This window comes from Monopterus albus, unplaced genomic scaffold, assembly GCF_001952655.1.
Source record: "Monopterus albus unplaced genomic scaffold, M_albus_1.0 scaffold9.1, whole genome shotgun sequence".
Classification (NCBI taxonomy): domain Eukaryota; kingdom Metazoa; phylum Chordata; class Actinopteri; order Synbranchiformes; family Synbranchidae; genus Monopterus; species Monopterus albus.
The window spans coordinates 478,793-491,739 of record NW_018127889.1 but is presented as its reverse complement, the minus strand read 5'-3'; the positions used below and the strand labels follow the sequence as shown (position 1 = coordinate 491,739).

Below are 12,947 nucleotides of genomic sequence, written 5' to 3'. Positions count from 1 at the left end.
GGTCCTGCATTTCACACTTCTGAACCTCTGGCCAGAGGGTAGGGCAAACAGTCTGTGCTGGGGGTGGGTGGGGACCTTGAGGATGGAGGAAGCTTTCCTACACACCCTGCGGTGGTAAATGCTCTGCAGAGAGGGCAGTGGAGTCCTGGTGATCTTCTCCGTAGTCTTTACCACTCTCTGCAGGCGCTTGCGGAGCAGTAGTGCTGCCGTACCAGACAGTGATGCAGCTGGTCAAGATGCTCTCAATGATGCTGCTGTAGAAGTTGCTGAGGATCCTAGGTGACATGCCAAACCTCCTCAGCCTCCTCAGGAAGTACAGCCGCCGTTGGGCCTTCTTGAGATCTCCTCTCCTTCCTCATGTTCACTATCATCTCCTTCGTCTTGTCCGTGTTGAGGCTGAGATTATTGTCCTTGCATCATGACACCAGACCGGCCACCTCCCTCCTGTAGGCTGCTTCGTCCCCACCAGTGATACGACCTATTACTGCGGTGTCGTCCGAACTGATTATCGCATCTTTTATTTAACGTGCTCGAGGCAAAGCCAGATTTTATGAATAAATGCGAGATTTAACTGCTGAAATGGGCATTTTACTGTGAATTTCTTGGCAGAATACATGCAGACTTGCAAACTATAGATTCAGTAGCTCAGGTTAGTGATAAGCAAACCTCTGAGATGCCACAAAAAAAGAAAAAGAGCTTTTAAGATGACTATATAAACCTTTTGATGAATCACAAACAATATGCATGTAGTATTATGTTTCAGAATGAAGACTTACTAACATGCTAATATGGAATCTTTTTCTGATATTTTTTTATTTGGGCGACATCAGACCAGATAGATTTGTTTAATGTAACAAACATCCATTTGGCTTCAAGATGTACGTTTATTAGATAGCAAAAGTTAATCACATTGTACAGTATAATGCAGTTGTGTATACTGCTGTCTTTACACTCTGAGGCCAGAATACTCTGAATCCCCCATCGGCCTTTTTGTTTGAATGATTTATGCATTCCTATTAGCTTCTCCATTTCTGGAAATATTTGCCCCATCTTTTAACTTGTGGTCGCCATGAAATATCTAATAATGTCTGGCTCAAATGATTTATATGGCAAAGATCTCTCTCCTACTTGCCTTTGGAGCAGAACAGTTCCTAAAAATCCCTTTGTAATGGAAACAAAAAGAGACTGGCATCAAGGGGAAGGAGGAGGAATCAGAGGGGGGAAAACATGAAATGATGACTCACAGCTCTGGCAGATTGCATTCAATTTAAAAACAATCCCAGAGTGATCTTGATATTTATTTCAGAGCCAAGTACCGTCCCGTGGGGGGTTTTAAGTGCTTTAAGTGAAACCAATCTCGAACCCCAGGGACACTCAGACAGAGAAGGGAAAAGGGTTTCAAACAAGGTGCCCAAAACCATCGGTGCCTTGTCTTTCTCACCTTGCACTTTGTCTCTCACTTAAAACAGCCATGTACAGTAAACCATTTGAAATCACACAACCCCCTTCATCTTTAAAAATACACCAGCCTGGATACACTTTCCATCATTTAATGACTCCCATTTTCCACACTTTACATCTTCCTTTCCAGCTACTGATGCCTTAGTTCGTCTTAGCACCTCTCTCTCTCATATGTGAGGACATGTAGGAGCCAATTAGTAAGATGTGTGTATGCCACACACACCCACACACACTCTCCCACACAGTGACAAACCTCAACTTGCTATCTTCCCATAGGCATGCCTCATTTGTCATAGTTGCAGCCAGTTTCCTCATTTAGAACAGGTAAACTGCAAACTTTACTACACCAGCTACTGTTTGTATGCCTGTGTGTGTGTGTGTGTGTGTGTGTGTGTGTGTGTGAGTGTGCTTACACAAATATATTCCTGTTCACTGGCTCGGTATTCACACCAGTTCTCTGGTTGGGCATAATACCATAATTCCTCTGGCACTGTAGCACCCTGAAAAATAACATTGCTCATTCTCCTCTCACCTCTTCTCAATCAGTCGCCCTTTTTCCCAGCATTCCTCTTACCACACACACACACACAAACGCACACATTACAACCGGTCTGGTGATGGATGTGTATTGCAGCTGCTTGTGTACAGTGAAACTCTACTGTTTATACATATCATATACGTCTGATTAGCCCTAATGAGATTAGCACTGACCTGTTATTCACCATGCATCACTGGGCTGCAGCTGTCAGGCATAGAGCAACACACTCGCGCAGATACACACTTACACAAACACACACACAGGCCAGCAGCACTGCCATCAGCATCAGAGTCAGAGTGTCAGCGGGAGAGAAAGAGAGAAACTCATTGTTTTCTTGGAGCTGAAGTCACTCTGCCCTCAGATCACAGACAAACCCATGGGGTTTGATGATTTGATAGAAGAAGGTAATTATTCATTCCATTCCATGGCTGATATTTGTGCTGCTTCACTGCACAGTCGGTGCAAGTATTTGAGTTGCAAATTCTTCTTTCAGATGAATTACTGCATTTGTAAACTTTATGGTTTTTAGCTAATAAGTCTTCACTAGTGGAGTAGAGACATATATATAATAAACAAACAATAACACTGTGGTTTTAGACTGCCAGGTTGTGTTTGGAACAACATATAAGAGGTCAGTAAGTAACTTACATATGTTATGTTACACTGTCTCAGTGTTGTTGTTTCTGCTTGTTTTAGCTCTTTTGGTTTAGTTTCTCTCATTTGTCCTTTGCTTCAGCCATTTAAGATGACATGTTTCCTAGAGAAGGAGTTCAATAATAAGGAGGAGAAGAAGGAGCCATTTAAGATGACATGTTTCCTAGAGGAGGAGTTCAATTGTAAAATAATATGTATCTAACCATGTATTTCTGGCACTTGTGTGTTAAATGGGACCTTGGATGATGAAATTGAGTCAGTGCAAACTTTCAATTCTAGTACAAAAGTGAAAAGACGAGATTTGAAAAACACTAAAATGTGGCATGTGTGATTTATGCAGCATATTATGACTCTTTCAGGCTTCCTAGCAGAGAAGGGAGAGCAGGCACTGTCAGATCATTTTGGTGGGGGAAAAAAGCCCTCGGGTGACTGCAGCTCAGTGTACTGCCATCTCTCTTTCTTCCCGTAACTTGCCCACTCTGTCTCTCTTCGTCTTTCTTTGTGATGGACTATGTTCTGCCCTAGTCTCTCCTTGGTCCATCCTCCTTTAATTTCTGTCTCTCCCATCATTTCATCCCTTTTGTCTTTCTTTCAGCATCTTGCCTCTGCCTTCCCCAGTTAGTCTCTGTAGTATTTCACTGAGCTGTGCATGAGCGCTGCTCAGAGTGTGGGTATAGTATATAGGGGACTGTGCCAGCACTGTCACTGTCATTTTTCCTCTTTTTTTTGTGCTTTGGAGGTTTAATCCCTTTCTCACATTGCATTTCCAAATGCTGAGGCAACAGAGCAGCCTTGTTGCATTTTTAAATGATGGAGCTGGATTTTTGTGAAAGCATTTTCATGGCTATAATGTAGATTTAAGTGCATGTTAGAGGGAAATTAAGGTTTGCAGGTCTTTTAAGGGTCTCATGAGAGAATGTGGCAGAACTCTGTTTGATGTCAGTGTCAATATATATTTATTCAGTTTTGATGTAGCATTATTAAAGCACCCTAATCATGTTAAACACTGACCGGTCAGTAATATTGACAAAATTCCACTCTGACCTTAAACTGTACTTTTACTTTCTGTCTAAGTGAACTTGATTGCCTGATTTTGGGTGAGAGCAAAGCAATATGCTTTCAAGAGTCCACACCCATGCTAGCACCTCTGCTTGGATGTATTTTGAAACAGTGGCACTTTGAGCTACAGCAGATGCTACATGCTCACAAAGATAATGCTAACACGCTAACGCTCACATTCTAGTCCAGCGTGTTAGCATGCTCAGTTCTGGTAATTAGCTTGAAACACAAAATACAGCTGAGGCTGATGGGAATTTGATGAGTTCTGTAGGTATAGGTCATAAAGAAAAATATTGAACTTATTGAAAATATGACCTGGTGCTTAATGAAAAGCCTGCTGTGAACATTAATGTCTGTACCATATTTCATGATGAGCCATTTCACTCAAAACCACAAATGTCACCATCATGACGCCAGAAAAAAGGGCAGATAATCACTAAAGTCATTTGGATACTTCCTCTAGGGCTCATGTATATGTGTACAAATTTCCAGTGATGGAAGTACTCAGATCCCTGAACATTAATGTCTGTACCATATTTCATGATGAGCCATTTCACTCAAAACCACAAATGTCACCATCATGACGCCAGAAAAAAGGGCAGATAATCACTAAAGTCATTTGGATACTTCCTCTAGGGCTCATGTATATGTGTACAAATTTCCAGTGATGGGAGTACTCAGATCCCTTACTTTAGAAAAAGTAGCAATACCACAGTACAGAAATACTCTGTTACAAGTAAAAATACAACATTTTAGCACCAAAACATACTTAACAGGCTCTGCTGTGGGCCAGTTGGGAGTCGCCCACACAGTGAGAGCAGGATGGAGGAACCTGCTAGGTGGCAGCTATGCCCTGGTTACAAGGTGATTTACCATGCATGTTTACATACAAGTGTGTGCTTGTACTGTACTGTAAGTGTGAAGCATACTAAGTATACACACAGTGTAGGATGTCTGATTCAGTTCTCCACGTCTGGTGGTTCCTCCGAAGGGGAGGACTTGGCTCATGTTTGGCCTCTCTGGTGGGTTTGTTGTTGGGTAGCACATTGCTGTCTGAAATCTGAGAATGGGAGTAGAATACAGACACATGGATCCCTCTCCCTGTGAGCTTCATTCACACAACATGTCAACTAAATGAGGGTCCTTAGTGTGGGTGTTGAGCCAAATTTGGTGTTCCCCAGGCAGCATGATATTGAATAGAGGACACGTACTGTAATTTTGCCTCATATAAATCACTGCACAAATAAACTTTCCTGGAAATTTGATTCTGAATCTGGGGAATCTGTTTATTTGTTCAAAAATGGCTTCAGTTTTTACCCTGCAGCCTAAATAAGTTATACAGTATACTGGAAGTGCTCACTCTATATATCCACACATACAGTAGTATGCATAACAATACATCAGCATGGCTGATATCAGCAACTATTTTGAGTGTATCCCATAAACATTAATACTGACGTATACCGTACGTCATCTAATTAGTCAGGATTTAAACTACAAAAATGCCCAGATTATTGAATTAGATTATATATAGTAGGTATGTGTCATGCTCAAATGATATGCCAGTGTATTGGCACACTGCCTTTTATTGCTGCTAGGCAGAATAATGTGATGCTTCGATTTTATATTTGATATAGAACAGTCAAAGCTAACAGAATGAGCCCCACATAGGTTCACAGATTGGTTGTGTCTATTACAGCAATGTGATCTCCCTCCCTCTGATCCCAGTTGGCAGAAGAGAGAGCCTTTTAAAGACAGCAACTGTGGAGAGCAGACACTTGATGCCCTGTGCCGGGCACCACCAGCTGGGCTTGGCACAGCATCAACATTATTAGCACCAATGCACCCTTGGTCCATAGAAGCCTTTTGTGAGCGAGGCCAGGCAGTGGGAGAGAGAGAAATTTAAAAAGACTTTTTTTTTTTATTTGATTTTTCTCCCTCTGACATGCAGGATTTTACTTTGTTTCATTTATTTTTGTCTTTTTTAATGTTAATAGCCTAAAATGAAAAAGGATAAAAGAAATTTTAGTACAATGCAAATACACAGACCCGTATGCACACCAGATATGAAATATCAGCATACAATTAACAAAAGATGTTCCTAGTACACTTTCTATGTTAACATCATTCTGCCCAAGTATCTTGGAGAGACCCCTACAAAGTGCCCTGTGTTTAGCAGCAGCCCAGATGTAATTAATACTGCACTCTGTCTTTCTTTCTCTCTTTGTTTCTGGCCAAAGATCCCAACAGACGGTAGTGAGATGCAAAAGACTGTTTAGCCCTCCAAGAAGCTCTCTTCTTCTCTTCTACTCTGTAGAGCCCAGCTCTTACTTGTTATGGTTCATTGATGAAGCCTTGTTCTTAAGTGACTCAAGGTTTAATCACAAACCTGGCTTGTTTTCAGTGGGTCTGAATAGTAAAATGCTTTGTTACTCTGGAAATTTTGGAAGGCACAACTGATGAACTGAGGGGAGGGAAAAACCTGTGGAGTGGGCACCTACTAGCCTCTTTAGCTAGACCTGGCTGGAGGTTGATTAAATATGAGGGACGTCCATCATGTTAAACAGCCACTTCATGGGATGTAGGTTAGGCAGCATGGTGCTAATTAGGATGGACTCGGAAGTGGACTGTGCTGCCAACAGCATGCTGATGTCTGAAGAGTCAGGTGGGACACCACTGCTCCGAACATTCACAGCCTCTTGTCAGGCTTAATAATATAGTTTGGCACATATTATATTGGATGTTTCTCATGAGCAGTTCCTTACGATAACAATCTGTGACATTTTTAGCAAGTGGCGTGGATCTGGGGAGGGCAATGTTGGTCTGTCAGTCAGTCTGTCCACCACTTGAAATTCTGAAATATTTCAACAACTAATTGAATGAAATTTGCAGTGGTGGAAACTAAGTACATTTATTGAACTACTGTACTTAAATACAATGTTGAGGTATCTGTACTTTACTTGTGCAACCTACCCAGCGGTATGTAAATTACTTCAAATTATAAATATATAAGCTAATTAAAACTAGCTCCTCCTTTACCAGCTGCAGCATTAAATGTGATGTACAAAATAATACATCAGCAATTATAATCATAATTTACATACATTTATGTTAAATATGCCATTCTGCATAATGACTACTTTAATGCAGCAAGGTGTCTGCTGTGTCCCCCTCTCTCACCATCACTCCCTACCTCTATTTATTTCTCTGCAAACCTCCTTTTTTTAATCTTCTCTTTCATTGTCAGCTCAAACTACTCCAATATTTAAGTCCAAACTGAAATAAAGTATTCAGAAAATTTAAAGCACATTAAAGCAGTTCTTAGTGAGTTTATGTATTTAGATATAGCATACTAATACTTATTTTAAATACACTATCTGTAATACAAATATAAACAAATAGGTCATCACCACCAAAAATAATATTACATAAAAACCTGTTGACTGGATTTCAGTTCTAGTTCATCTGATCTAATGAAGAAATCAGCAGAACTCATGAGTAAATGTTTTCATTTGTATTATGTAAAATGCACAAATGTTCCAAATTTTTTTAGAACAACATCCAGGGGCTGTTTTACAAAGGCGCTTTCCAAGCACAGCTTTACACACAGAGAGGAAAATGGTGGCAGCATCACATTTCTCAAATGACTGTCACTCACAAGCTGCAGATAAACAACAACTGGGATCTTGCACAGGCACCGGTCACAGGTTTGTTTTAATGTTGCAAATCACAAATGTGCAAATTTGGTAAAATGGGACCCAAAACTAGCATGTTTCATTTCCCATGCAATTTGTATCCTGTGGGGGAAAGACACACTGCCATTATGTGGAGCTTTTTTTAGACACAGTTACAGAGAGCAAACATATTTAATACCTATAGCTGAAGAAATGGCGGCTATAAATAGCATTACACGGTATAACGAATGTCTATGACACTTCTACTTGGGCGTACACATGTATCTTTCTGCTATGTGCAGCTTTTTAGGACAAAAAGAAAAGGCAATTTAAAGTTATGTGTTAGAGACACATGCTGTGTTGTTTTCTTTTTAAAATCATTGTCATTAGCAATTATTTAGAGCATTCTGGGAGAGTTTGAAGTGTCTTGCTCAAGGACATGTCCACCATAGCTGCTGAGACAAAGGAAAAAAGAAATCACATCTGCTCATATTTCATTAGTGGTTTCAATATATCTTCAGCATCTTTTTTTTATGTTTGTTGTTTTTCCAAATAATTTAGTCTGTGTTAGCCTAACATACTTTTAACAGTGTCCCATGTGAAACAGCCTCATCATATCATAGACACTACCCAAACAACTGCTCTCTATTAGTAAAAGAGTCATTATTATGAGCTATTACACTAGCATTTTCAATTGTGTTGATAAACACCGGAGAACATCCAGCCCTGTTCTTTGGTAATTATAGCTCAATGAAATGTAGACAAAATGAAATGATGCAGATGTAGAAAATAACTGGGCTTAAAGCTTCAGTGAGGCATACAACTGGGAAACTGCTTTCTGGCCTCAATTAAATCCAAGTATATACTTTAGCTCAGTGAATTGGGATTTAAAGGAATTCAAATTACAAAAAAAAAAAAAAACCCCAGTAAAACAAAGTATTTCATTAGCTGCAGAAAATAACAATACACCGATGGGACAAAATAATCATCACATTAGATACAAAAGGTCTAATCTGTCACACAGGTTGCAGGTTTCTTACTGCTGTTAAACAAAGACAAAATGTTACAACAATTTGTGCCTGAAGTGACTCCAGGGATACAGTTTAAGAGTTGAACCAAGCAGATGAGATCACCCACACATGCACAATCACACAAATAAACCTGACTAATTAGCATCCTCACTCCTACTATGTGTTGCTCCGTGTCCAAGATACATATGACAAACAGAGTTACGAGGCAGAGGTTGAGTGTCTGCCAGCCTGCTTTGGCTGAGGAGGGACTTCTCATTATACATCCTTCCCTGGGACAATGCCTGGCCTCACCCAAAGCACCAAGACAGTGTCACTGTGATTATCCAGTATTAATACATGAATAGTGATGTGAGAAAACATTGCTTGCACCTTTCAACAGTTTTAACATCCCCTCTCTCATCTTTCCTGTCTGTTCCCCTCCTCTCACCGCCATTATCTCACCTACCCCACCTTCCTCCTCCTCCGCCCATCTCAGTCAATCAGTCCTGTATGAAATCACAAGGTGACACGGACTGCGTTGTCTTGGTAACCATCGCTACACAACTGTTGCCTGGTCACCGAGCACAAACAAGCCCAGAGCACAGCAAGGCTTCTGTGTTGCAGAGAATAAGAACAAGGTATGAGAGAAAAGAAATAAAAGGCCAGAGGGTGGGTCGGGGGTGGAAGGTCACACAGTGGCTGCTGCAGCCCTTCCTCACTTTAATTTAATGATACCTTTGCCCGGCTTCTCAGCCCAGAGCACAGTTGGATAAATGCCAGACAAATCTACAAATTAAACACATTTGTGCTACAAAGAGACAAATATTATTTTAACCCAAATATGTATATGTAGCTACCTTTTAAAAATCCCCAGCAGAACTGTTTCTCCATTACGTCTTTATTATACCATTAAAATTACTATATTTTTATATTCACGCCGCTATCTCTTCATTCATTCATTATAAGGAATCCTCTTAGGGTGGAACACTCTAAAGAATAAAATACATCAGAGCCAGGATTATAAATAGAGCACTCTAATGAAGCACTTTATCAAGCTTGCACAAGCCTTTGGAGGAATTATTTATTATTTAATGGTGGTTCTAGTCCATTGAGATGTGTCAATATGTAGTATAGGATCTGACAAAATGATTCAGGCAAGGCTAATTAATCAGCTCAACATTCTGCATTAATATCCTTTCGTTTCCGGTGTAGGAAAAAAAGAAAATCAAGTGATTTAACCTCTTTGTGGATTGCATTAATCATTTTCCAGACGTAACTGCTTTGCTTGTGTTTCTGCACTCGAGTGCCACCTGGGAAAAAGGATGCACATACTGTTGCTTGAAGGAAATAAAATACGGTACTTCTGAATTTACAGCAATGTGTGCTGTGTGTCTTTGGCGTTATTACAAACTATGCTATATGCATATGGCTTTATTTAGGAAGGTTAAGTTAAAATGCATGCATTTCCATGATTGATTGTGTTTTCATTTTTGATCATATGTAAGAGTGAATTAAGGCGGTGACTCATATTTGAACAGGCACTATGCTCCATGTTATAATAAAAGTCTTTGGTGTAAAGACACTGTTTTCATTTGACAGATTTCTGGTACCAGTTCGTGAACTAGACAAGAAGAAAGAAAAACTGGAATCTGAATGAAGGGAAAAAAGGTACTTGTCTGCAAGGAAAGTGCTGTGAGGGCGGTGGAGTAAATGGACTATTTACAACAACAGGCATGGAGAGGGACCTTGAATGTCCATGATGAGCTCCATTCCCTTTTTCACTTTCAAATCACCTTATCCCTAGCTTTTTTGGATGCCATCCTAAAAAACCAAGGCCATAATTTCCATCCAATTTGCTCCCTCTCTCTGCGTGAACACTGACAGATTGTCATATTTTGGCCACGCTCCCAGAGGAGAGTTGTGAGAAGCAGGAGGGCAGATAAACGGCTATTACTATTCACACCAGCTCATTACTGAGCATTTAGACCCATGAGCACCAACCCAAAAGCTCCACACAGAGGGCGTTCATGCTGCTCCCTGTGCCCGGCCCAGAAGAGCCACGCCATGGGACAGCTGATTGACAAGTGGTCAGACATTTTTCTCCACAGCTACTGCATATTTCAAAACATTTGTTTCATTCATCACCATCTATAGCATCATAAAGATCAATTTATATAAAAAGAAGTAACTGCGGCATAAAATCGCCAAAGGTACTGTTCCATTACATATAGTATGGCTTCAAATTGATTTGGTCCCTGAGAAATACAGGAAAGCAATACAGCAGCTAAAGCATGTTTTAGCCTGCACAGCATAGCATGTACATTATATAAGCAGCATAACAATCCTACCGTCATGAATCCATCCAGCAGGCCTGAGTCCGGTTTGGGTGGAGCTTGTAGCCGCTCCATTGACCACTTCTCAATGATCGAGGACACCTGAGAGTTTTCTGTGTTGAGGATGCGGAATCCGGTCATGTTGACTCCACTGTAGCGATACGGTTCCATGTCCAGGGCAAAAAGGTCCTGGAAGCACAAAGATGAAAGTCTAGATGTCTTTGAGCTGCAAAAAATAATTTCTCACCTCAAACAAGTGAGAGTATAAGAGTGCAGTTGAAGGTATTTCAGAAGTTATTTTATCTCATGCTGAGGCAGTAGCCTTGATTAAGGCAAGGCTTTCAAGGTTACAGGCAGGCTTTTGGTGGACTGCCATCTATCATGTGGAAGTGAAAGGACAACCCAATTGTCCCACATACAGCATGTCTGGCATCTCACCAGGCAGATGTCTCTGGGACGCAACAACACAGTTGACAGAGCAACAGCAGGCGATAGATGCAGAATGGGGGTGCCATGGTCAATGTTTGCTGTCCTATTCAGAACGCAGCATGGATGGCTTGGTACCAGTATACAGCAGCTTTGGCCAGCCCGGTGGCCTGCAACCTGCCAAACACTGGCTGATGTTAAAGTAGGCATGTTTCCACCTCGACAAGCAGCAGCATGCCACCGGAACAGACGTATAATCACCATTCTCTTTCCTTTTCCAGTGACATACCTGCTGTCACTCACTCCCCTTTCATCTCACCAGGTTCTTATGTGGATACACTAGGGATAATTGCATGTCCTGTGCACTGGTAAATGTCTTTTTCAGGTCAGTTTTCTCCAACCTTTCCCTCAGCCTTTGCAGTTGTACTCCAAACAACACAGCACATGCCATTTGTTTGTTAGAGCTATAATGGACCAAATGGGTGACAGTCTCATCTGCTCAGGGCTATTATCCGAGCTCTCAGTCTTCTGTTCCCTGGGCTCGGCGAAGATATGCTGCTTTTCATCTGGAGCGTAGCAAGCAATCTTTGTAGTGGCTAGATCAAAGAACTTTGGACAACTTCAATGGCTGCCCAAGTCAGAATAAAATATATCCAACTGCTTTTGTTTCTGACAGCACTCCCATGCTTGTGAACAGGCAGGTGGGATTGGTGCAAAATTTACTAAATAATCTGAAATTAAACTTTATAAACTTGTACTTTAAAATGCAAAGAATACATTTATAATCAACTAAATGATGATGTGTCAGTTAGTCAAGGCCATATAATTCTATCAGGGTTGTAGTTCAGGCTCAAAACACTTCACACAGAATGACAGTAATAGAACGTTTTTGTTTCACTGACTCTGGCTCGAGTCATATTTAACTTTGTTCTCAGAGAAGAATAACTGCTATCAGACACTCGGACAGATGGATGAATTTCTGCCTTGCAAAAAGCAAAAAACAGATGAATATTTGCACTGCAATAAGCCCAGGGAAAATAAAACTGTGCAAACCAGACACACTTTCATGTGGACAGTGCTTTTCCAAAAATGTAATAAACATCTTACACTATAAAATTGTTTTTTATGAACATAAAAAAGAAGTGCCAGTGTACTCACCAGGGTAGTAAAAATATAATGGTAGTACTCTGTCATCATACCCATGGCCAGGGCCTACAGGGAATAAAGAACAGCATGTCTCGAAATCAGTGATCAGCTTATGATGAGCTGATTGTTCTATTCATCTTAATTTTTCTATTCATTTTCTTCATTTATTTAGTTAATCTGCATAATCACTCTCTGACCCAAACTGTTGGTTTAGTAATATGATTCATACATATTTATTTCATTGTCTTTTTTGATTTATTTAATACTGAACATTTCGAGGTTCCATACTAATGACCTTTAGGTTCAGTGTGTAAACAGTAAGAGCACTTAAGATGATGGAACAGCCCACTACCTTTTTATATATGATAATTTTATCATAGCACTTTCCTGAATTGAATTAAAAGTGAATTAACTGCAACATTTACATAATTCCCCCTTAAAAAAAAATTGAGTTAGTACTCAGTACACAGACTCAGGGTTTATTCATTATGTATATGTACTTGAACAATAAGCCCATATGTGTTCCTGTTATTACTGTTTCTCTCTTTAAGCACTGATTCAGATACCTACTCTCTACTCTGTCCATCTTTAATCTCTGTAGAATATTACAAATGTACTACTGACCTGTCATAATGGACGCTCTTAC

The 12,947-nt window shown here is 40.3% G+C and overlaps 1 protein-coding gene across 6 annotated transcripts in view; it reads right to left on the bottom strand.

Moving 5' to 3' along the window:
- LOC109952783 (glutamate receptor ionotropic, kainate 2) overlaps nucleotides 1-12,947 on the bottom strand; it is a 59,600-nt gene that overhangs the window by 19,514 nt on the left and 27,139 nt on the right. For all 6 annotated transcript variants that reach the window (XM_020588054.1, XM_020588062.1, XM_020588046.1 and 3 more), the window contains 2 exons: nucleotides 12,314-12,367; nucleotides 10,745-10,918 (listed from right to left, as the gene is read on the bottom strand). In XM_020588054.1, the coding sequence (XP_020443710.1) occupies nucleotides 10,745-10,918; nucleotides 12,314-12,367 (228 nt within the window). The remainder of the gene's footprint in view (nucleotides 1-10,744; nucleotides 10,919-12,313; nucleotides 12,368-12,947) is intronic.